We start from the raw sequence: 26,857 nt of genomic DNA, 5'->3' as shown, positions 1-26,857 counted from the left end.
ATAGTAACATTATAATAACATGGTTTCGATAAGGCGGAGAAATGAAGCAGGGAAAAGAGAGTAATTTTCTGTTTTGAATTTTAAAACCTTTATCAATAAATCATCCTGTTCACTGCATACAAATTTGCTTTATCCACCCTTGCTAAACCTGTCACATAACGGAGATCCACCTGTACGATCACCATCATATTGTCTTCTTAACCCCCCCCCCCCCCCCCATCACGGTTGTGTGTTTTTTTCAAACAAAACTTAACTTTGATTTATGTATACCATTCACCGTGTGCCGTGTATGAATCTCTCAGACCCAGAGGCATCACTGATGATGGTGATTTTTTAAAAATTATTTTGCGAGTGAGTAAATTCATTTACTCACATTTATTTATTTACATTTATTCATTACTGAACATTTACCACACTTTGGAGATATTACTTTTAAACAAGTTCCTTTCCTAAAGCAACTGACTCCCCTAAAACATAACTGTATGAATATTAACTATCACTTTGCATTGTACTCATTGTGTTCTGTTGATGGAAATCTGAAAAGGAGAGCTTGGAGAGAACATACAATCTTTGTGCAACCAATGAAAATTTAAGAATATATCAAGTATATTTGATAAATTTCTACATATCATATTTTTACTCCTCGCATCATAATTGTTTTTTGAACAGAACAGTCAAATAATATGTGAAACGGTCATCTGAAGTTGGGATAGCTCAGCCCTGTCAGGTCTATTGTTGGAAGTGATTCCAACAAACCAGATGTACCAAAATGTAAGTCTTGTATTCTGCGGTACCCCATTGGGGATATAGCTATACGATAAAGAGATGTATTTGATCTTCATAACACAAGGCAAGCCGGTAAAGGTAACATTTACATCCCTACAATTAAAACTGAATATGGGAAACGGGCATTTCAATATAGTGGTGCTGTTCTATGGCACAATCTACCCTATCTACAAGGTCAATGTACAGGAAAGATTAATTAAAATCATTTTACTATATCCATGGCATTTCAGAAAAAAAGGAATAACAGACTTTGTACCATATCCATCGATCAAAACAAGACGAAGAAAGTGAATGTATGAAAATAAAAATGCATTTCCTAAAAATGATCACTTTTAAAGACTGACACTTAATATACCTACCAAATGTGTATACCATATCTGAGGATATGATGCCGTATGTAGGACAGCGTCATCATTAATATTCCCCTTTCGTGAAAATTGTCACTATATATAAAAAGATACTGAACGTGCATACCCTAACAGTCTGGTTACCAGAGAAGACGTAATTTCGATAAAAAAAAAATTGTTGGATTTGTTGGTGCTAAGTTAACGACAGGAGCATATGTCGGAAATATTTATATGGATAAATTGAATTTTGAAAATAAAATGCGTATCAAAGTATATGTACCGTATGCGTTCGTGTCCCTATTGAGGAGTGTGGTATCATTTTGTAATTCGGAAGTTTCCAAGCTCCTGTGTCACCTTGTTGTCAAGGTCAAACATCGACAAGTCACAAAACACATTTCCAGTTTTCCAGCTCGTTACCCGCGCAAATCACTTGCAACCTGTGTGACCTCAGAAACGATATAAAATCTCTTCGCACCGATCCAATTTCCTATTTAGAATCTTTGAATGATATGAACATCAACAAGTGCCTATTGTGATACTAGTGGTAATTTGAAATTGGTTAGTACTCAAGAACCATGATTGCCCTACTTACATGGTTTCCCTAATTAGGAACGGCGAAATGAGTTTTTTCACAAAATCTCACTTTAAAACGAATATTAATCTGATTACGATGGCCCTCTCCACACAGAGTTAAATGATTTTATTAATACAAAATAAGTCGCACTAGTAGATATTTTGGATTTGGTAATTACGTTTGAAATGCTCAGACTAGAAGGATTGCAGTATATTCAACTGTCTGTCTGTCTGTCTGTCTGTCTGTCTGTCTGTCTGTATGTATGTATGTATGTATGTATGTATGTATGTATGTATGTATGTATGTATGTATGTATGTATGCCTGTATGTCTGTTTGTCTGTCTGTCTGTCTGTCTGTCTGTCTGTCTGTCTGTCTGTCTGTCTGTCTGTCTGTATGTATGTATGTATGTATGTATGTATGTATGTATGTATGTATGTATGTCTTCGCCCGTCCACCAGTCCGTCCATCTGCCTGCCTGCTTGCCTTTCTGTCTATCTGTGTTCCTCTTTCTGTTTCTGTCTGTTTTAACTATCTTTAATACGTTATGTATGTGAGATATGGGGATTCCAAGACGCAACATTTTAATGAAAGGCAAGGGTGAATAACGGATTTTGTAGATTCTTCGTGCGAGATGCAACAGAGCTTTTACTTTCTTTGTACACACGGAAACAGGAAGCTGTGAATTAAAGATACCCAATGTGTTTTGCGACTTGTGCAAATGAAAGGTGTGTTTGGTAACTGATTGAAACGTATGTGATGTGAAATAAAAATTCCCAAGAACGAAAAAGGTTATATATATATATATATATATATATATATATATATATATATATATATATATATATATATATATATATATATATATATATATATATATATATATATATATATATATAGTTTTGGTAGTACTGGAACTCTTTCTTGGTTGTAACTTGGAGTTTCACGCATTGCGCGATCATCAGACAACTGCAGGTGTCTGATGATCACGCAATGCGTGAAACTCCGAGTTACAACCAAGAAAGAGGTCCAGTACGACCAAAACTATTGCGCTCTGCCACTGCGGTATAGAGCACTGTCTTAGCATGGGTTATTTTGGGCGTCGTATTAAATGTAAATACATCTAAACATACCATAGTATGTTACCAGAGTATCTTTATTCACCATGTATGTGTGGAAACGTTGCTTTTCTCGTATTTTCTTTCACGCCAGGAAATTCCATTACCGTATATAAATGTAGCCTGAGGCATTAGTAACTCACTTATTGTTATCGAGTCTTTGTGAATTATATATAGACATTTGGTTTTAACCTTGTATAAACACGCAACGTCAAGCGTCCATGACGTCATTGCCCACAATTCATCAATTCTTAATTTACATTCTGAAGATATGTATTCGTAGACTAATCTTTTAAGAAATTAAGAATGAAATCCAGATATTGCAGATGACTCTGAAAATCGCTCGCTTGTATGTATGTATGTATGTATGTATGTATGTATGTATGTATGTATGTATGTATGTATGTATGTGTGTGTGCATGTATGTACATGTATGTATGTATGTATGTATGTATGTATGTATGTATGTATGTATGTATGTATGTATGTATGTATGTATCTATCTATCTATCTATCTATGTATCTGTAACATATCATAAAATCGATACAAATGCTCAGAACCTTTTTAACTTGTGTTTTTTTGTTCAGACAAAATTATAAGTATGATGACGATTAGTGGTTCGTTTATTTGGATGGTTATTTTTGTGGCCTTCATATGCCTTTCTGGTCAAACCGAGGCTGTTCGAAGAGGAAGGCAAAGACAAGGATTGCCTATATGCCGTGAGTAATATTTGTAGTTCGTTGATATCACACACACACACACACACACATACACACACATACACACACACACACACACACACACACATATATATATATATACACACACACATACACACACACATATTTATGCGAATATGTTATTAAATAGTATAAGATGTAACTAAATAGAAATTAAATTTAAAGCTACAAGTAGACACGGTCCTTGGATACAATGAGTGTCAATAGTAAGGTTTTTTTTGTTTTGTTTTTTGCCTGGATTGTCAATCTATCTGAAGTTTCAATCTTTGAAGTTGACGGATAGATACATAGATACATATATTTCCTTTATTGTAGTGTCTTTGTGACATCATTACACTAGCAGACAGGGTAGCAGACAGGGCAGCAGACAGGGCTATTTTATATCAAAGTCAAAGACAGTATGCGTTGTGGCAGTGGTATAATAGCAACGCCGACTGTAAAAAGTTACCATACTGTGGAATTCACTTTACAATGAAGGCCGTAAGGGGCGCGCTCCATTTGAGAGTTAGTGACATCAAGATGGAGAAATACGTGTTTATTTATGATACCTGTGCTATACAGATATGACATGACAGGACCCGCTTCATTACGTACAAATCATGAATTTACTTCCTTCCCTTGTTAGTAAACTGAAAATGAAAAATATATCAATTATAACTCTGATATCCTACCTAGCATGGTTCTCGGACAAACGCCCCCGACAAACACTCCCGTAGGACAAATGCCCCCGGTCAAACGCCCTCGGTAGGACTGGCATTACCTAAAATATGGTTTTATCACTTTTATTGTATAAGGAATGAATAGACAGAACATGTTCCATAAATGTTGAATTCGCCCAAATATGGCATGCTTTGATTTTATCATTTTTATGGTATTATTACCAAAAGCGTGCTTATAAAGTGATTTCAGGTGGTGTACTTATGTTAAAAATGACTTAACTCAAATACAGTCATTGTTATATGCACATACACATTTTATTAGACTGAAATTATGATGACAATAAAGAAAAATACAAACAATAATGTGTGATAAACACGGGATTTGATTTTTAAATAAGGCAGTTAATAGGAATTGCTTAAGTGTAGAACTCCAGAATATGATTGCATAAATACTAAATATTACTATAATATTCAAAACTGGAGGTTGTGGGCTATTCCCCTCTAAAACTTGAGTCAAGCACATGACGATTCTCGAAATCGGCAACAATTTGTGTAGAACTCTAGAATCTGAATGCATAAATACTGAGTGATAAAACCGTATTTTTAATTTTAAGTACACCACCTGAAATCACGTCATTCAATCACAGTATAGTAGAAATGCTAAGTAACACTAAAAAACATGGCTTTAACGTGTTTCTTGGTTAACTCGTGAGCCTTAGTCCTACCGTAGGCATTTGTTAGGGGGTATTTGTCCGTGGGTGGGGGGGCATTTGTCCCGTTACCACCTAGCATATCGTTGATGTGTATTGTTTGAAACATTGTTTTTGTCCAAAATGCCCCGACCGACTCTTATATTAATCATGTTCTTTAATTTAATCTAGCAAAACAGTGTACATAATAGACGCCCTCTACGGTAGGGTTACACAATATTACAACGTTAGTGATTATAAGATGACGATCTCACAAATGCGTATCTGGACAAATAATTATTATTCTTTCCCTGAAATTCATGAAGATTAATAAAAGAAATGGTTCATAGTTTCATTCTGACATTAATTTCAAGTTTCACTTCTAAATCATCTAGACTGTTAATTGAATTGAAAGCATCACGAACATGGATATGTACGTGCACATACATTTATTTTTTACACATTTTAAACGATCGAACGGCCCACACCCCCCCCCCCCCACACACACACCTTTCAGGTGCTACGACGACAAACACAGAACTACAGTAAACATAGGACCAAATTTTGGATTCACGCATGCGTAAACAATCTGACTTCACATTCGTGCAGAAGTCCCGAGGATTCAGGGTGAAAGCTCGGATTCTTGTCCAAGTAGTTTGGTACAGAATAAAATTTTGTAACTTAATCTGCGCACAGACGAGCCTTCATCATACGTGATTATCATGATTTATGTTTTTAATTGTGTACAGCCCACGGTGCCACGCCTAATGAACTTCACTGCAGTCCAGCTGGTGCACAGAGAGGAGATAAATTTGCAGTTCCACACACAATTATTGGTAAAAGACTTGGGCAGGCGGTATGTAGAGGATTTTTGTTTTAAAAAATTATTGTTTTAACACTAGTAGAAAAAATAGTACAGTTTACGACACTTTCCGTACTATAGTTCAGATTGAGTTCAATTCTGTACTTTTATGCTGATGAGGTGGACGTTTCTGTACTTTCCCATTAGCGCCTGTCTAATCGGATTATACTCGATCTGAAAAATAGTTCAGATTGCGAGTCGGAAGTGATTTGAATACATTTGCATTTAGTTCAGAATATATTCATGAGTTCACCCCCATAACCGGGCAGTAAACAAATGAATATTCAAATCTACCGTGCTTGCAATCAATACGTACATAAACGCTATACGTGTAGCTAGTGTATTCGATACATATGTATGTATATAAGCAGGCTTATGATATGAACTACATGGTTAGGACGTACGTAGATTGTAATATCACAGGGCTCATTTTGAAATAAATGTTCGTAGTACGCCTTTTCATTATGCACTACATACCGCCACCACTAAACGTGTTTCACATTTCTACGCGTTTGATGCATAGTAATACAGATTTAGATGACATGACAATCGTTTCCAATAATAGTTTAAAATTGGGCCACAAATATTGCTAGTGTATGGAGCTTCTTAACAAACCTGACCGGCCAATAGCGTCAACAAACTCACAGTAGAGACGTGCTGACAGATTTGAGTCTGTGGACATTATTTCTAGCTAAGTAAAATTGAGTGACTATTGGGAATATTATATGGCATCCATGTCGTCCATGTCGTCTATAGTTTCTGACTGACCGTGTTATGTACAACGTAACGCTGAACGAAATACGGTCCATCAGGAATTAACTAGACTAACCTCTATGGGAATAGTATTCTTGCCCATGTGTCGTTTATAGAACAATTAAGTGTTAGGGTGTGATCTTCACAGTAATAAACAAGCCTTTAGAAGAACAACAGGTATTCACGCCTCAAATATCTTGGGCATCATCCAAATTACGATCATGAGCACCAAAGTAAAGGAAATACTTAATGACGTTCGGCATGCAGAACCCCCCCCCCCCCGGGCCCGTACCTATGGGTACATGCCCGGCATCCATGTAACTGTTATATCACTCTACGTGACGATTCTGAGGGCCCTCATCTCTTATTCTCTTGTTTTATTTCAATTATACTCATAACTCCTGTTTTTATAGTATAACTGTACAATTGGCTTCGATCAGTGCATTCCAGATTTTCATGAGTCATGAGTGCACATTGCACAGATATCTGCAGAATACTTAAAAGGATTATGGGTAATGTATGCATATGCGGGAAAAACAAACTGCTGTAAGGAGCATAGTCTCGCTGCCAGACTCGAGACTATCGTCCCTAATCTGTTTACCGAGCGGCGCAGCCGCGAGAATAGAGGGGGACTGGTCCCGCTCTTCTCGCGGCTGCGCCGCTCGGTAAACAGATTAGGGACGATAGTCTCGAGTCTGGCAGCGAGACTATAAGGAGCACTGACTTTGCCCTCATATCTTCATCCCATTTTGCACTGAAGAAGTTTCACATGGCTCTCATATTTCATATATACTCTTTCTAAATATATGGTGATGCAACATGAGTAAAAATAACTGGGGTTAACTAAGTTTGGTAGTCAATATAGCAGGTTTACCATCAAACTGACGCAAAATTTGTTTCAAATTTGTCTAGTAAAAACCGTTGGCCCAGTTGTCGATTAGGCTTACAAGTTACACAAAGCATGATAAGACACTGTGAATGGTGCAAATAAACAACGTGCGAAATGCCAAATACCAAATGCAAACAATACAAGCGAACAAAAGGGCCTGTATGCACTCTAATAGCCCGATATTTTGCCTAAAATCAGGCTCACATGTGCGAACGGTGTGTTTTTGACGTACCTAGTAGGCAGTGATGTAGATAATAGCCGGTTACCGGTCACAACGCCCAGCTATAACTTATAAGTATAACAGTTGTGGGACCGGCTTAGGAAAGTACTCAAACCTGACGATCATTGAACAAATTCTAAGGTTGGAAAATTAAATATGAGTTGCCCGGGAGTTCTAATAGCAAGTAAAATACCCAAAGTGTAAACAAAAAGATAAATTAATTCATAATTATTTGGAAAACATTAGACGATTACGCAGTAAAACAAGACTGGCCACGCTATCGCTAGCGAAAGCCTTCGAACTAGTTTCATAACGACCGGACGTTGAAGGAAGCGCGAAGCGAAGTGTGAGGTCAATGTGACGTCTCATGATGATGTATGATGCATCAACATGACGTTTACGTAGAGTTGCACTAAATGTTTTCTAAACTTCAGTGGAAAGAATTTTTGTCGATCAGACACTGACTATGTTTAAATTCTTAAAACATCTGAGAAAACTGAAGAGGGGAAGCAAAATGTGACACTGACAGACAAGCCAGACGTACGGCACATGTACAGAAGGCGAGGCACACCCTCTGATGCAAACTGGACAATTATCGTGCGTGTCACGTATAAGGCATCAGATGTAATACATGTAGCTAACCAAATATTCTTGTACTGCAGTCTTTCTTGTAACAGGTATTGGAAATTGTCAGAAACCTGATGATTTTATGACTGAATAAGTTTCGATACGGAGACGAGAGAGAGGGGGAGACGGGAGAGAGAGAGAGAGAGAGAGAGAGAGAGAGAGAGAGAGAGAGAGAGAGAGAGAGAGAGAGAGAGAGAGAGAGAGAGAGAGAGAGAGAGAGAGAGAGAGAGAGAGAGAGAGAGAGAGAGAGAGAGAGAGCGGAGACCAAACTAGAGTCGGTACTCACCCCACCACGACATATGCATTTTTGTGATTTTGAAACGATAAAGAATGTTAATATGGATATTGGGACGATTGGAAATCGGACGATGTGAATCGTAATCGAATATCTCAGACCATCCACAATATATGTCGTGTTGACTTAGGCGATCCCAGAAACCATTCTTAGTTTACCCCTTTCACATATATTATCAACCATGCTAATGTTTTGAAACAAATCTCGATTAACAGGTAATTTAGCGCTTGAAAGATGGCGACGTCCATACCCCCCCCCCGGCTGCACATATTTTAATATGCAATTATACATTACCCCCTCCCCATACACGTCAGAGAAGTACAGTATGGTACACTATATGACACACTGTAAGCTAACAGTGGAAATCAACTTCAGTGTCCATACATATCAGACACAGAGATTTCTTTACAAATGGATGTGGGCTCATTGGGCTGTAACCTGTACTTGGAAAAACTTAACCAGCAGAGTTTTCTTTTTGAATCCTATGTCTTGACAGAAACGGCACCCCCCTTCGATAACTAGTGGGGAGGGTGTGTCCCCCTCCCACAGTAGGCAATTGTTTGAAAAATAAGGACATGTAGGAGGCCATTTAGCGGCATAATATTTCAAACCATACACATTATTGGAAGCCATAAAGTACTTGAAAATTGTCTTCAATACCCAAATTGTACTCTCATTAAATTATTTTACAACTGTATTACCTACGCTTTAACTAATACATAGATATTTTGGCAGACACACACATTCGTTTGGCCATTGGCTGCCTAATAATTAAATGTGTGGTAGGTAAATGAAGTGAACAATTTTGCAAAGTACAAGGTAAACGATTGCTCCTGTGGTTTGAATGTTCAACAAAGTCTCCACACAGAGAGATAGAGCAAGAGAGAAGGAGACGTACGGCGACGAGAGAGAGAGAGAGAGAGAGAGAGAGAGAGAGAGAGAGAGAGAGAGAGAGAGAGAGAGAGAGAGAGAGAGAGAGAGAGAGAGAGAGAGAGAGAGAGGCATACACTTATACAAATGTAAATTTACTTGGTAAACAACTGCTCCTGAGGTTTAATTTTGGTTCAAATCATGAGCAGAATATTCGGGGGCCCTTTCAGACCATCACAATTGTCATGCCCCCCTCCCTTTGAACCTCAATTTTGTTCATGCCCCCCCCCCCCGTAAATTCTGACTCCAGCATAATTTCAAGTTTATTCCGAGCTCGGTATTACAGGCATTCGACTAGAGTCTTTATACCTCAAAGATATACAACAGTCCATTTCTGTACAAGGCATATCAGAAACCAAACATTTGCAGTGTGGAGTGTCACAAAACCCTGTGCTTGGTCCACTCTTACACGCGTATGCTGTCTCTATACACATCACCACTTGGAAAGCTAATCCGACATCAAAATCTCAATATGCAACAACATGCAGACGACAACCAGATTTACCAATATATTTCCCCAATCACATACGTCAACTACAGTAACTAAGATGGAAACTGTTGCACATGATATTAAACGACCCAAAATAAGCTAGTTTAATGATGGCAAAACCGAGGTCCTCCTTATCACGTCTCAGTTCAACAGGCTTCCTCGTCTCATGAACCACATCAACATGGGATCGTCTTCTGTGCAGTTAGTGGATTCAGCATGTACCATTTGTGTAACAATTGATGACCGTTATAACCTCAAGAAGCACATCTCGTTGACATGTAGATCAGTTCTTTTTCACCCCCGAACAATAGGTCGCATCATTGACAGTGGAGGGGGCCCCTCCACTGTCTATGGAAACTGTTGCACATGATATTAAACGACCCAAAATAAGCTAGTTTAATGATGGCAAAACCGAGGTCCTCCTTATCACGTCTCAGTTCAACAGGCTTCCTCGTCTCATGAACCACATCAACATGGGATCGTCTTCTGTGCAGTTAGTGGATTCAGCATGTACCATTTGTGTAACAATTGATGACCGTTATAACCTCAAGAAGCACATCTCGTTGACATGTAGATCAGTTCTTTTTCACCCCCGAACAATAGGTCGCATCATTGACAGTGGAGGGGGCCCCTCCACTGTCTATGGTCGCATACGCCAGTATCTTACAAACGGAGTTTGTCAGAACCTTGGTCATGCACTTATATCATCGATACCTGACTACTGAATGGCCCTTCTGTATGGGCTGCCAGCTAAAAACATTGTCCCTCTTGAACATGCCCAAAATACAGCAGCTAGGATTGTGTCAGGTACAAAGAAAACAGATGACGTCACATCGGTTCTTTCAATAACACAGTTTAGTTAGAAATCACACTGGCGTCAAGTGCAGTTACATAATATACCAGTAGGTAGGGCCATGGATGTATTAGTGAGACTAATACATCCATGGTAGGGCCTACATGTACATGTAGTCTCAGGTCACTAAATTGTGGTCTGAGATGTAGTTTACACCACTATGACCTAAGAACTTGAACCAGGGCTGAGGAGAAGTGGTCTGAGGTTAAAGTTTTGCAGCTCTCGTTCAGCAATCTCAAAACATTTCAGCCTACTTCCCGTAATGAACACTTGTCAAGCATTTTTGTAGCTCCCATACTCAAAGACTACATGTATGTTTATATACGACTCAAAATATAACACTGAAATTTACTTTGAACACGTTCAGTTTCAGTAGACCTATTAAAACCCAAAATCTCCACTGTATAATTTAATATCGGTAATAGTTTACAGTCAAAAACTTTTAAATTTAGTTTTGACTAGGAGGTCCCCAAGTTTTGCAAGTTGACTCATGACCGCAATCATTGCTTTACTCGCTTGAGCTGCAAGCGCTAAATACCATAGACCACTGCTTGACATAATCACGCCTAGATATTCATAAAAAGCGAACAACGTCGAGTTTATGACCACCAATAACCACTTTTCAATTTTCTTAAGAATTTCATCTCTTAGTAAATACAATAATTTTAGTTTTGACATACATGTAATTTACTTTCAAAAGACAATGTTAGAAACCCCTACCCCATTGATTCCTGTGGGAACATGCCTTTCGTGAAGAAAAAATGGTTACATAACATGTCTACAAGAATTGTTGGAGAATGTCTATGTAGAATGCCACACTGATCCCATATCCACACCTTGAGTTTTATTTTTATTGTTCTTCAATGATCTCCTTCAAAGTAATAGTCTGGATGCCAATATGGTTTCTAACTAAACCACGTCTAGCCAAAAGCCCCTCAAATAGCACAAAAAGTTGTTCACCCAATCAGTGAAACCTAAATGTTTTGGTGATGTAAACAGTATATAAGTAGCATCATGGGCTGACAAATATACCACATTTGAACATTACTGTCCCAATAAACACTAACTTTATGAGGGACTGTGTTATTGGTTAGAGTTTTGTGATTTATTAACAAAGACATGATGTTAATGACTGTGTGGGTGGCTGTAAATGAATTTTAAATTGCATCTCATGCATTTCAAGACTTCTAGAGTAACGACTCTGACTATACTTTGAGTGGAGGTATAAATGGTAATGATACAGTATAGGAACTAGACTATCAAAGTAATTACCTTGTCCAAAAGACTACAGTCGGATATTAATCTCACCATTAATGCCTGAATTTATGTCTATCAAGGTGGATCTGATAAGATCATGGAAATCGAGAAACTTTCATCACTTTGGACTTGAGCATTGAATACATTTGTGAAGTACTCAGACCATGATTCATGTTTTTTTTTTAGAGATTAATTCCACTAGATCGTCCACTAAATCGTCCACGAAAACAAATACATTCTATCATTCCACCATGTCACTCAACAACGCGCATCGAATTCTATCACTTGAATTTCCGTTATTTAGTCGTCTGAAGATCGTAACGGCCTCCGTACCATAACTTGTGTACTTTGTGTAAATACAGCTCTACTTCTCAGTATTGAGCACTTTTCCTTCAGTTTATGACTTACCTCTTATATATATATATATATATATATATATATATATATGATCGCAATATGCGTGAAACTCCGAGTTACACCCAAGAAAGAGTTCCAGTACTACCAAAACTATTACGCTCTGCCACTGCGGTATAGAGCACTGTCTTAGCAGATTGATACTCACCGAGTTATATATATATATATATATATATATATATATATATATATATATATATATATATATATATATATATTACCATTGCTCGGTTGACGGCAACGCGGTCAAAGATATCGGGTTCTTTGCACAATACACGTGTATATAGAAATGATGTCCCTTAAATTTCCCCTCTTTTCATTCTTGCTCTTTTCAACTACAATATAGATTTTGATAATTTCCATAGGTCTCACGAGATATACTCTTCAAGGAAAAACAAGTTCGTGTCGGAGTTTGACACGAGAATAGTCTGTGCTTGGAGTAATTATACTGTCAGTTATCGTGGAAGTTTAAACATTATTTATACTTTAATGGTGTTATAGATTTTGACCCAAGCTATGCATGCCACGGTCACAAGCTATATTGCGTCAGATCGATTTGCCAAACAAGTTTGCCAGAATTAACGCATCCCATCAAACCATGGACCCTCCACAAAGGTGGAGTGTCTATGGTCAAACAAATGACAGGTCGCAGAAACTATGGTCATGGAAGTATGAACGTCGTTTATACTTGTACGCCGTGACATACAATGAGCGCAGTGCCATGATTGACCGGATTATTCAGTGTCGACAATCCCAGTTAATATAATCCCAAAGGCAAACTTGTTTTATTTACCACCTTGCCAAGCAACACAGGGTGGTGGCGAGGCGAAGTTGTAATGTACTGTCGCTTTGATATTCACGAATTTGGAAAGGAAATAGATAACATCGGGTTAGATCTTGAGAGTAAATAAGAAGAAAAGAAGAGTTAATTTGAAATCAGTGATAAACGAGTTGTCTATTTTTAAGAAACTAAATATAAGGAAAGCTATGGGTCCTGATAACATATGTGGTAGGTTACTGAATGTCTATGCATCGCAGTTAGCTAGTGTTTCCAGTAGATTGTTCAATTGGTCGTACAATGATCATACGATATCAACCATTTGGAAAACATCTACCATCTGTCCGGTCCCTAAAAACTTCCAAGGCATCGTCCTGTAGCACTGACTTCCATTGTGATGAAATGCTTCGAGCGTATTTTACTTTGTCAAAACCCACAAAAACATTCACACCTTGACCCATACCAATTTACATATTAAAGTAATAGAGGTACTGATAATGCAACTCTCACATTACTTCACGATGCGTATACACATCTTGAAAAACCAAGTTCATTTGTAAGAGTATTGGTTATTGATTTTTCATCAGTCGTTAACAGAAGTCAACCAAACATGATGGCTCATAAACTTAGTTATTTAAACGTTAACCCCAAACTCATCCTCTGGATAATGGATTTTCTTGTCAACCTTTCCCAGTTTGTTCGCTACCAAAAATTAAGTTCAGCCTTCCATTCAACATTTAGGGGTGCCTCACAGAGCACGATACTCTCACACAAACTATTTACACTTTACACAAATGACTGCTCATCAGGTACCGATACAAATCCACTTATCAAATATTCTGATAACTCTGCATTAGTTGACCTGTCAAATTCTGACCGTACTTATTTCGATGAAGTTGATAGGTTTGTTACTTGGTGTAAAGAAAACTACTTGGACGAAAGGTCGACTTTAGGAAGAACCCTAAAGTAGTGCCCGACCTTTTTATTGACAATGTTAAAGTTGAACAGGTGACTAAATATATATATATATATATATATATATATATATATATATATATATATATATATATATGATCGCAATATGCGTGAAACTCCGAGTTACACCCAAGAAAGAGTTCCAGTACTACCAAAACTATTACGCTCTGCCACTGCGGTATAGAGCACTGTCTTAGCAGATTGATACTCACCGAGTTATATATATATATATATATATATATATATATATATATATATATATATATATATATATATATATATATATATATATATATATATATATATATATATATATATATATATTACCATTGCTCGGTTGACGGCAACGCGGTCAAAGATATCGGGTTCTTTGCACAATACACGTGTATATAGAAATGATGTCCCTTAAATTTCCCCTCTTTTCATTCTTGCTCTTTTCAACTACAATATAGATTTTGATAATTTCCATAGGTCTCACGAGATATACTCTTCAAGGAAAAACAAGTTCGTGTCGGAGTTTGACACGAGAATAGTCTGTGCTTGGAGTAATTATACTGTCAGTTATCGTGGAAGTTTAAACATTATTTATACTTTAATGGTGTTATAGATTTTGACCCAAGCTATGCATGCCACGGTCACAAGCTATATTGCGTCAGATCGATTTGCCAAACAAGTTTGCCAGAATTAACGCATCCCATCAAACCATGGACCCTCCACAAAGGTGGAGTGTCTATGGTCAAACAAATGACAGGTCGCAGAAACTATGGTCATGGAAGTATGAACGTCGTTTATACTTGTACGCCGTGACATACAATGAGCGCAGTGCCATGATTGACCGGATTATTCAGTGTCGACAATCCCAGTTAATATAATCCCAAAGGCAAACTTGTTTTATTTACCACCTTGCCAAGCAACACAGGGTGGTGGCGAGGCGAAGTTGTAATGTACTGTCGCTTTGATATTCACGAATTTGGAAAGGAAATAGATAACATCGGGTTAGATCTTGAGAGTAAATAAGAAGAAAAGAAGAGTTAATTTGAAATCAGTGATAAACGAGTTGTCTATTTTTAAGAAACTAAATATAAGGAAAGCTATGGGTCCTGATAACATATGTGGTAGGTTACTGAATGTCTATGCATCGCAGTTAGCTAGTGTTTCCAGTAGATTGTTCAATTGGTCGTACAATGATCATACGATATCAACCATTTGGAAAACATCTACCATCTGTCCGGTCCCTAAAAACTTCCAAGGCATCGTCCTGTAGCACTGACTTCCATTGTGATGAAATGCTTCGAGCGTATTTTACTTTGTCAAAACCCACAAAAACATTCACACCTTGACCCATACCAATTTACATATTAAAGTAATAGAGGTACTGATAATGCAACTCTCACATTACTTCACGATGCGTATACACATCTTGAAAAACCAAGTTCATTTGTAAGAGTATTGGTTATTGATTTTTCATCAGTCGTTAACAGAAGTCAACCAAACATGATGGCTCATAAACTTAGTTATTTAAACGTTAACCCCAAACTCATCCTCTGGATAATGGATTTTCTTGTCAACCTTTCCCAGTTTGTTCGCTACCAAAAATTAAGTTCAGCCTTCCATTCAACATTTAGGGGTGCCTCACAGAGCACGATACTCTCACACAAACTATTTACACTTTACACAAATGACTGCTCATCAGGTACCGATACAAATCCACTTATCAAATATTCTGATAACTCTGCATTAGTTGACCTGTCGAATTCTGACCGTACTTATTTCGATGAAGTTGATAGGTTTGTTACTTGGTGTAAAGAAAACTACTTGGACGAAAGGTCGACTTTAGGAAGAACCCTAAAGTAGTGCCCGACCTTTTTATTGACAATGTTAAAGTTGAACAGGTGACTATATATATATATATATATATATATATATATATATATATATATATATATATATATATATATATATAGGAACAGTCTTGGATAATAAATCAAATGTTAAGGCCAACACAGATTTCATTAACAAGAAATGTCAATCTAGAGTTTACTGTCTACAACAATTGAGGGGCCTAAAATTTTGTAAATGCCAAGGTATTACAGACATTCTATCGGAGTTTTGAGTCGGTTTAACATTTTCTTTTTTGTGCTGGTTTGGTAGTCTAGGGACTAGCTACAAGAGTGTCTTGAACAAAATTGTAAATGTGTTTAGTAAAGTATTGAGTGAAAAGTAGACTAATTTGAATGAAATGTTTACATCTCGTGTACAAAACAAAGCTGGGAAAATGGTAAATGACAAAGGCCACATTATGTCCCAACACTTTGAACTCCTGCCATCAGGGAGACGATTTCGTGTCCCTAAATTCAGAACAGTCAGAACCAAATCAAGTTTTGTGCCCACTTCAACTAAATTTTAAACCAAACTAAATAATTCTATTTCAAAGACATCTGCTCTGCATTCCAGATTGGAAGAACCGCGTTTTTTTATTGTCTTTTTTAAGTTGATGACCATTTCTGGCAAGACTTCACTCACAATTTTCTCGATTTTACTGATTTTTCTTCTTTATTAAAAAGGTTTAGGGTCGGCACCGGATTTCTAGAATGGAAGCGTTTGGGGAGTTATGTGTGATTTATTTGTTGAGAAAGGTTCAAAGACAATAAATATCGCCATAAGGTGGCACTTGCCGTTCCAGTGAGGAACGACTAGTGCCACCACGGTAGTACTCGACAATTCGATGGACCACGGCCAAGTCCGCCATTCACAATTTTCAAATCACTTGAAATAAAGCAATCTGGCAAAACTCGCCCATGTGCATTTACAATCTTGTCGCAACTAATTCTAGTAGGTAAAACCATAGACCCTCCACCCTGTCTATGGTAAAACCTAGTCGCATTCATAACTTTCATCGAGGGTAAGGTAATTTTAGTCATCAACTTCTATAAAGTCCAAAATGAAACGATAAAACATGTACATTTTGGAAATTATCCCATGTATAATGCCAGATTATAAAGTGACAAAGAGTGGTTCATCTGAGTGGATAGCTTAACCTCTTGACGATTTATAAACAATGGGAAATAGGCAGCTATCTTGATGCTCATTTTAACCTATTTTCCCGGAGAATATTTTCAGAACTGGTATCCAAATTACCAAGATCACGTTTTTCATATTTACTGATATGCCGCTTTAGTTATGGCCGGTTTTGTGGGATGTTTTGCGTGCACAATGTAAACCACAGACAAGGCATGTAAACTTCTACTTGCAAACCCGTCTATTTCAGGCTTGGCCTCTTACCACTCTTGGAGGAATTGTACTGACTCCTCCAAGACCACGTCTGACACAGTGGCCTGAAACCCATAGTCTATCGCGAGTATATTGTCTACCCTTCAAGAGACACACATTCTCTGCCAGTCACCCTTTTAAAAATACGCTTGTTAAACGTCTGCTCCTGGAGTTAAATTTGGTTCAACTCATGAGCAAAATATTTGTACGTGACTCCGGGCCCCTTTCAGACAATCCGAATTTTCACGCACGTCCCAATTCGTTTTTTTCCCGTGACAACAATTTTTCTCCTGAGCCTCCCCCTACCCTAATCTAGTTCCTGACGACCGTATTCCAATTTTACACTACATCTTTACATATTACGTATAGTCAATGTCATTACTCTCGTTGCCGATGTGTTGGCAATTATATACATGTATATATATAATATCCATAATCAAAACATATTTCCTGCTCAAAGAAGAACTGTTTCAGCTTATTCCATTTCGATATAAACAGACAGAGAGTCCAGGGATAAAATACCCATGTACTACTCCTTATATTACTGGCTAGGTAATGTCAACCGTAAAATAATCCAAGCACCAGCGTCCCTAAAATCCGTGAAACAGTGTCGATATTACAGTATTTTGCTGACACTTATTACTTTCTGTAACTGGTCTATATTTGTGATATCATGGTAAATATGCTTGGAATTTATGGCCTAACAAACCAGACATTACGTAGATTTGAATATTGAAGAAAATCAAAAACAAAAACAAGGCCATGGCCATGGCCGGTCAGGTACTGATATTAGTACTTTAGACATCAGTGGGGGTCACACTTGGTCATTGAAACTATATTGACCGACCAAAATTCTAAACATCACGGATAAATAATTTCATATCGAAATGTATGTACGGAGATTCAGGTTTTTAGACCACGTGGCTTTGACATGACATCATCAGCTAAATTTGCAATACGAAAGTAACGTAAAACATGGATGTATCTAGTAGGGAGCAAAGTCCGCATGTCTGTATGGATGTTTGAAGATTTACTATCGGTATATGGGAGGCATAGAGGGAAATATTTGAATAGCGTTATTTAACGTTACATAATTCATAACTGACTACTAAACTACCGTCAAGAGGATTGTTTTTGCTTCCATTTATCTGTATTAATTTTTTTTAAAGGCAGTGATGGTGACTGCCAATGCCGGTAGTGAAAATATGGCCCGCACATTCTGAAGATTTTTGTATCATACAAGTTCAATGTTGTAGCTGAGAATGTGATTTATATTTATAACTCAGTAGAATGGGTACCGGTACTGATGCGAGGGATGTGAACCAACCTTTGTGTTGCGTGCTTTTTAATATCACCGTGTGTGTGTGTGTGTGTGTGTGTTGTTTGTTTGTTTGTTTGTTTGTTTGTTTGTAATGTAGATTCGTCGTTGATATACTGCTACTAGATCAGACCGTGGGTTATACTTCCATGATCAGAACATGACCAGACACAACTCTCCACGGCACCATTTTGGTTTTACAACTTTGATTACTTTGTTTTGAATAGCTTTTGTCAAGTTCTTGACTTTCCTGATATGACAATAAAGCAAGGGCGGTGAAATATTATTATAGTAGTCCTTCAAAAAACAAGACAATTTTGAAACTTTTAGTGGAAAATGTTAGTGAAGACACAGTTTACCCGCATAAATTAACTAACAAAAGACAAAAGAAATGTACACATGGTTCATTTTCTAGGTGTCGACCTCATGAATATGCACCAAGATTTAGAACCGAGTCAGCTTTAAATGCGTTCACACCTCCAAATCTGGTCTGGACAATATTGTCTGGGCTTAGTCACCCTTTTATGCGGACTACACAGCGGCCCTGGTGCGGACTATTTCTGCCACCTATTAATGCCTGAAAGTCAAGTGGCATATGCTGAGGTTGTGTACAACCAGCAACCCATAACATTTTAGCAATCTACAGTTCTACCTCAGTATGGCTATTAGCCATGCTAGGTAGTTACTATAATGATTAATATAATGGTTGTCTTGGTAAAAGTTGTCGACCCCCCCCCCCCCAAAAAAAAAGAAGAAAAAAAAAGAAAAAAAGAAAAAAAAAGATCAACAAAACATTCTATGATATTGAAAGCGCTCCTGGCATGTAATTCCATAGAACAGTTTCCTGTAGGGAATGGCAGCGATTTCATTCAAACTCAAAGACAGAGATGTTGCTAACCAACGTGAACAGCCATAAAAAATTGTATGTGAATGAGTATGACTCTGAGATCCCGCTAACGGTTTCATTGTTGTCGGTCTAACCAGAGACACTGGAGAACTTCACTGTCTATGATCTAATCGTATTGCTCAGTGTGAAAACCGTGCAAAGCGTTACTATTTTGGCGTTGTATTTTCGCACATTTTTGGTTCACAAGGGTCCAATAATTTAAGCTTGAGTTAGGAAATAGGCCTATTAAAAAAATTGTGTTGTTCCGATTAGGCAAAATAAATAAATAGGTGGGGTAGGTAGATTTATTTTTATTCATGTGCGAGTGTCTAATTCTGGTTTTCCATTTTTTCCAAATGATCTCTGTGTTATTGGCTTCTTTCCATTAGATGTACAACCATTACAGATTGGAGGAACAGTTTTATATTGTCTTTTTAAGTTGATGTCAGTTTCTGCATCCACTATGTCTCGTGAGACTTCACAATTGTTGCGATTTTGTTAGTTTTTCAAGAACACGTAAAAAAAAAGTTAAGGGTCGGCAGTGAAAAACTAGGTGGGTCGGGTAACAGAAACCAAACAGTTATTTTTTAGGCCTAAGGCATAACGTAGCATATAAATCTACCCAACCTGCGCGAGCAAGATCTGCATCGGTCAATGTAATATTTACATGGTCTATTACAATTTGGTAAAGTGTACCATTGTATATGCTTGTGCGAGACGTAAAAAACATCATGCCGTCTAATTGTACGAAACGATTTAGTCACTATGGTTTTGAAGTCAGTGAGATAATGTTTGTGAAGTACCCGGTATCGTGATGTTATCGCTTGTATAGAAAAACCATCACTGAGGCAAAATCTCACTTTTATCATCATTCATTTTTTAAAGTCTTCAATCATGCCAATTAAAAATATGGATACTGCAGTCATTTATGTGACTTTTTTTCCAAAAATGTTTATCGTGCATCTCGATTATATTTTTTTTCGTCTTCGTAACATCTTTTTTTTTATTGTGCCAAAAGTAGTAGCTACCACATATAGAACAGTGGAAAAATACCGAATGAGACTCAGAAATGTAAAATCATTTACTTCAATGTCCAAATCAAATGCGGACATCAGAAAATGATGCATGCACGTTGTGATGGACTCGTGATTAGCTCTAGTCCAGATGCCAATTGGTATCTAACTAAACCATAGACAATAGAGAGGGTCCTCTCTATTTTCTATGACTAAACCAAGTTTAGTGAGTGGAGGTGTAAATGGTAACGATACTGTTTAGGAACACGGTGATAGGAACTAGACGAGATTAGCACTGACAACACACGCTCCGCGAACTCCAGCAAAGAGGCCTGGTGGGGTATATAGAGACTTGTCAGAGTTGTCGGAGCTACTGTTCATGTACATATAAGTTCCACGTATTCTCAATTTATTTCGTGCTGGATAGAAAACAGTCAGTATAGTCCTTGTGTTCTCCAGTGTATAGCCGATGGATTGGATAGTGAGAGTCATGATATGTGTGATACATTGTAGTTTATACACCAGAACTGAATTTTAGACTGATCCCGTCGGCATCTTCAGAGAAAGCATCAAGCGGGTACCACAATAAACTGAAAACGTAACGACTATAAGCATAACTATAAGTTTTAATTTACATGAAACTACGGTCATATTTGATAAGCTTATCCCCCACTTCCACATATGGTCTCATACCCCTTGGTCAGCGAAAAGCCAATCATGTTCATGTCCGGACATACGAGTTATAAATGGGGCGGTCATATGGGTTAAGTTAGGGTGGAATATAATATATGGAAAAAGTCTGATTGATACTGGCTGTGATGGGTAGTAGAGCATTTTTTAATTGTCAAAAACAGGGTTGGGGGCCGAATGATATGATTCAAAACGTCACGACTTTCTGGTATATCTTTGTTGTCATGGTGTGTTTCCAGTTGAGGATGGCTGTCTTTGACTGGCTACAACAGTAAGTGACTGATTTTGAAAGCAAAGAAAGTGGAAGAACATTGGTGTTAGTTAAAAAACTATTGTTATTAAAGATATACAAGTAAACGCAGCAAAACAATTGAGAGTCGGTACGGAAAGGAACAGATGACCACAGGAAGGTGTTCAGCTGTTCTTCATTGTTCTTTGCAATTTGACGACCGGGCGATCACATACTAGTAGTTGTCAGTGTTTTCGCTAAAGCAAAATACACGGAGATGGTTCAAAATCACTTGACTATCATTTCACTCTTATTTAAATCTACAAATATCTCATTAATATTTTCTCCCAGCTTACTTCAAACTATATGACATTTTCCATGAAAAAAAGGTGCGTATCTGGAGCAAAGAAGTGTTTCAGATATCAGAGTGTTCACGTTTGCGTGACCAAGACATAGACATAGACTGGCAAGCGACGCCATGAATTGTGATCGAATCCCAGGGTCGGATCGGTTGTAGATCAGTGTTCATGATAATTCATTTGCGTGTTCAATTACTAAGTCATCGATGTAGGGTTATAAATTCAGTGACTACACCATCAACAAAGTTACTTCTTACTATAAATCATGTTGAAAAAGACCCTAGGAAAATGTCTAAGCAACAATGACGGGTGTTACTTTTTTGCAGTGTTTATCCAAATAGTAATCGTCGAATAACGTGACCCTGGCTGAAAACTGCGACAGTGAGTGTACCATAAATTCCCAAAACAGACTGACCAGAACAGACATATTGACACACAAAAAGTGTGCAAGTTTACATCTTGTGACAGGTTTGGTTGGGGTCACCTCCATCGGCTAATGGTCGAAATCGTCATTGTAAAATATTTTTAATTACCCTCAACTACAAATCAGCGTATCGTTGACGATCATTTCAATCGTAAGTGTTTAGAACTGATTCAGAAGTAAAACGTAGAATTATTAATGACAATGGTATGCAAAGTTTTGTTGTTTAACAATCATCAGCGATTTGGCATGTTTGCACAAACCACAGATACTTGTTAGTGCATACACTTTTGATACTTCTATTCTATAAGGTAAAGGCTAAATTTAAAAAGACATGATCCCAGTATTAACTTTTTTGTTGCGGCTATATTTCCTAAGTGAGGTGTGCCAAAGAAAGTTTTCCCATGATACTTTGCGCCAGTGCGACTTTTTGACATTGTACGTTCGATGTTCCCAATGAGTAAATGGAATTTTATCGAGAAGTCTATTCATATTTGTTTATGACAGCAAGATATTTTCAATTTTCTGTTTTTGGTCATTTTTGGGGTCAAAAACTGTCATTTGTTTTGTAAATAAAAGAATTCAAAGTAAAAATGAATGACAGCCGCAAAACTAATCGATTGAATGGGCTGACATTTGGTGTGCAGGTATGTTAGAGTATCTGGATGAAGAATTCTTCAAGAAAATTTGAAGATGACATTGATATGCAAATACGTCTAAAACGTGCTGTGTAGTATCATATTATAGCCATGTTATTTTACAATACTCGTGAGAAAGTAGAATTTATTGGTGAAGTAAAGTTGCTCATACACCTAAGAAAATTTGACTACACTTGAATACATAATGAGCAAATGAAATGATCACAACAATCACATATCTTTGTAATGTTATGACTATACAAGATCTAATACAGGGACGAATGGGGTACTTATCAAATAATGCCCTCCGGAACTCAGAAATAAATGTAGATGCGCTGTACCATGCAGTTACGATCAGCGGTTTTGAACTATGGAGGTAGGAAGGAAGGAGGTAGGAAGGATTATAGTCCTACCACCATTTCTGAACAAAATCGTTGTCCTTGAATTGGAATGGTATGCTTTTAATACAAAAGTTGCACAAACATATGTTCTTGCTTTCAAAAGTTTTAGAATTAACACCATGATTTCACCGTCGCCCATACTGAGGTTTTCCTGCATCTATTGCTATGGATTTTGTTGGTGGGACTTTGCTGTACTGTATGAACACTTGTTCAGACTCAGGCCACTAAAACACAATTGCAAAAAAAACCCGTAAAGACACGAAGTATCGTTTTGCACAACGTTCGGCTTGAAGCAGGTTTGAAGGGTAACCATGCACGACAGAGAAGATGGGTTTAGAGCCCCATTTACACCTAAAACAAAAAGCGATTCTAGTCTGTTCCTATTATAGTGGTCTGAGGTTCAGATCAAAGTGCCGCATTCATCCACAACATAAAAAATCATAGACCCTACACGACTGGCGTTTGTAAAAGTCAGTTTTAAACCATAATTACTACACCTCTTTATCTTCTCGGCAAGAACATGCAGTGCTGCAATCCAACGTGAGGACCTCTCACCAACTTTCAGATCACTTCACATTGGGAACGTTGGTGAGAGTTCTACTAATATAATTCAGACTGAGGCAAAAAATATAGCCTTTCTGAGTTGAAATCCGAGGTTTAAATCCTGATATCTGAAAATTCCCAATCAACCCAGATTACATTGAATAAAAAATAAGTCTAACAAACAATTTATGATTTTTCAGTCCCGAAACTTGCTATTATCCATACACTGTATACAAAGCTAAATACACGGTGATTGGTGTATCGCACTCCTTGACTGAGTGGGTCGGAAAAAAAATAGGTAGACTCACTTGTCATAAATCGATCTATAAATCCACAAAGGCACTGTGACAACTAAAGCAGTCCCTTTACAGACCATTTTTCTTTAGAAATAAATAGGCTAAAACAATACTGAATGACAGGCAGTCCAAGGTATGCGAAACCATAAGCGAGCGCGTACTCACGATGCTAGATTAACACACTATTTTACCTGCGCATTGAAGACGCACAGTAAAAAGACCAGTTTTCAACATTAATGCAGGAAATACAAAGCTAACAATTCAAAATTGTATAAAATGTAAGAAAACAAAAAACAGGCGACAGTCAGAGCATGCATGAACTTCGATTTACAATACCATTATTAAGTTCTTGCATTTTGGGGCTAATGAAGTCATAGAGACTAGAGTGGGCGAGTTTCATCACAGTTAGTATAATCAATGGCACCGTGATAATTCTGACTTTCACTTGAAACTGGACCAGAACAGTCTAGGTCGGACGAGTCGTCATCATCAATTCAAAGGCGACGTAACCAAATATACACCGTGAATTCATCTTAGATCGCACCGAGTTGAACAATCATGTCTGTCATTGTAGAATGTAGACCTTTACGCTGTTTGACCGACTATTGAAGTATAACCCACATAGGTGATATTTCATTGACCTACATGGAAATGCTTGTAAATACTTTTTGCAAGTAGTAGTAGCTCAGACCACTCTAGTATTTTAGTGGTCTGAGGTAGTAGTAAGAGTTTTTGCTAACGTTTACATGCTAGCGTAGTTGTACATGTACGTATACATGTCAGTTCGTATGTACATGTACATTAAATGTAGCTCTCATCATATCATACACTGTACATGTGTGTAACCCTTTTCTTTTGCACCCTCCCCCTCCGCCTTCATGTGGTCAAACACAGACAACTAACTAACTAAATAGTGTTACTGTTAGTTTTCTGTGGGTCAAACAATTAGTGTACACGCCTTGAATCACATGCAGGCGAGATAGATTTGAATATTCATTTGTTTACTGCCCGGTTATGGGGGTGAACTCATGAATATATTCTGAACTAAATGCAAATGTATTCAAATCACTTCCGACTCGCAATCTGAACTATTTTTCAGATCGAGTATAATCCGATTAGACAGGCGCTAATGGGAAAGTACAGAAACGTCCACCTCATCAGCATAAAAGTACAGAATTGAACTCAATCTGAACTATAGTACGGAAAGTGTCGTAAACTGTACTATTTTTTCTACTAGTGTAATGCAACTCAATGAAATGCAATCAGTCAAACTGCGTCATATTCAATCTTCGCATTGAAAGTTGGGTGTCTTTTTAACGCCAAACGTCCCCATCCCTGGCACACTGAGTGTAATTTATCAAAAAAAATCGATATAAATATTGTGTGTCATTTGTTTCAAACTGTGCCTAACTTTGGGATACATGAAACTATTATTATATATAACGTTAAAGTGCTGACATGGTAGTCAAAGCTGTACTAGCTGCAACTCAAAATGATTTTTGACACTGTTTTGTCAGATATAATGACTTACTCGCAATTTAATATCGTACACCTTGAATAGTACCAGATCACTTGTGGGTCAACCATGTTGTGTTTCTGTACACTGTGACCAACATATACAATATAGAATTATTGATATTTTAACAATTTTCAATAACTGTTGGCTGTTTGATTGAATAAATAACATTTTAGTTACGGCTAGTGCGATTTTACCATGTGCTTAGTAGGGGAAAATACATAATGGCAAATTACGTGCAATGTATTCATTGGCGTGTATATGGTCTGATTACCTATTAACATTTATGAACCAAATCTCTTTAACAAGTTCACGGTTGATGAGATATCACAAACCAATAATAATATTTGGTGGTTCTGTTGTGATAATGTCTGTCTGTCTGTCTGTCTGTCTGTCTGTCTGTCTGTCTGTCTGTCTGTCTGTCTGTCTGTATGTCTGTCTGTCTGTCTGTAGCTGTCTGTAGCTGTCTGAGTGAGTGAGTGAGTGAATGAGTGAGTGAGTGAGTGAGCGAGCGAGCGAGCGAGTGAGTGGGTGAGTGAGTGAGTGAGTGAGTGAGTGAGTGAGTGATTGGCTGTCTGCTGGCGTTCCTTCTCTCTCTCTCTCTCTCTCTCTCTCTCTCTGTCTCTCTCTCTCTCTCTCTCTCTCTCTCTCTCTCTCTCTTTCGTTCGTTTGTTTGGTTGTTATTGGCTTTTGTTTTGTTTTGTGTTTAGTGAGGGGAGCATGCCTGTGCTCATATGCAGCGTGTGTGATTGTCCCAGGCTATGCTATACTCCTCGAGTCATTTTGTTTAGGTATGAGTTACGATGGCTGTCTTGTTGAATAAATACCATTTACCTTTACTTTCAACAGCTTCTTCCTAGCAGACCTTTCACTGACGAGCAAACTAATGAAGATACTCTGACTACAAGTCTGGAAAACATTGACAATATCTCATTTTGGCAGCTTTTGAAACTGATGGAGTACTTCTACAGTAATGATGACACAGTAAACGGTAGGTATTAAAACAGTCAACATAATACTAT

At 37.6% G+C, this 26,857-nt stretch overlaps 1 protein-coding gene across 1 annotated transcript in view; it reads left to right on the top strand.

Annotated features, from left to right (window-relative positions):
• Positions 1 to 5,174: 5,174 nt before the first annotated feature.
• The window catches only part of LOC144448623 (uncharacterized), a 23,226-nt gene continuing 1,543 nt past the window's right edge, over positions 5,175 to 26,857 (top strand). Inside the window, exons 1-3 of the mRNA XM_078138901.1 lie at positions 5,175 to 5,193; positions 5,662 to 5,768; positions 26,685 to 26,826. Of these exons, the coding sequence (XP_077995027.1) occupies positions 5,175 to 5,193; positions 5,662 to 5,768; positions 26,685 to 26,826 (268 nt within the window). The remainder of the gene's footprint in view (positions 5,194 to 5,661; positions 5,769 to 26,684; positions 26,827 to 26,857) is intronic.

This window comes from Glandiceps talaboti, chromosome 17 (assembly GCF_964340395.1).
Source record: "Glandiceps talaboti chromosome 17, keGlaTala1.1, whole genome shotgun sequence".
In the NCBI taxonomy this organism is placed as follows: domain Eukaryota; kingdom Metazoa; phylum Hemichordata; class Enteropneusta; family Spengelidae; genus Glandiceps; species Glandiceps talaboti.
The sequence above is the reverse complement of the archived record's forward strand: the minus strand, read 5'-3'. Positions and strand labels throughout refer to the sequence as shown.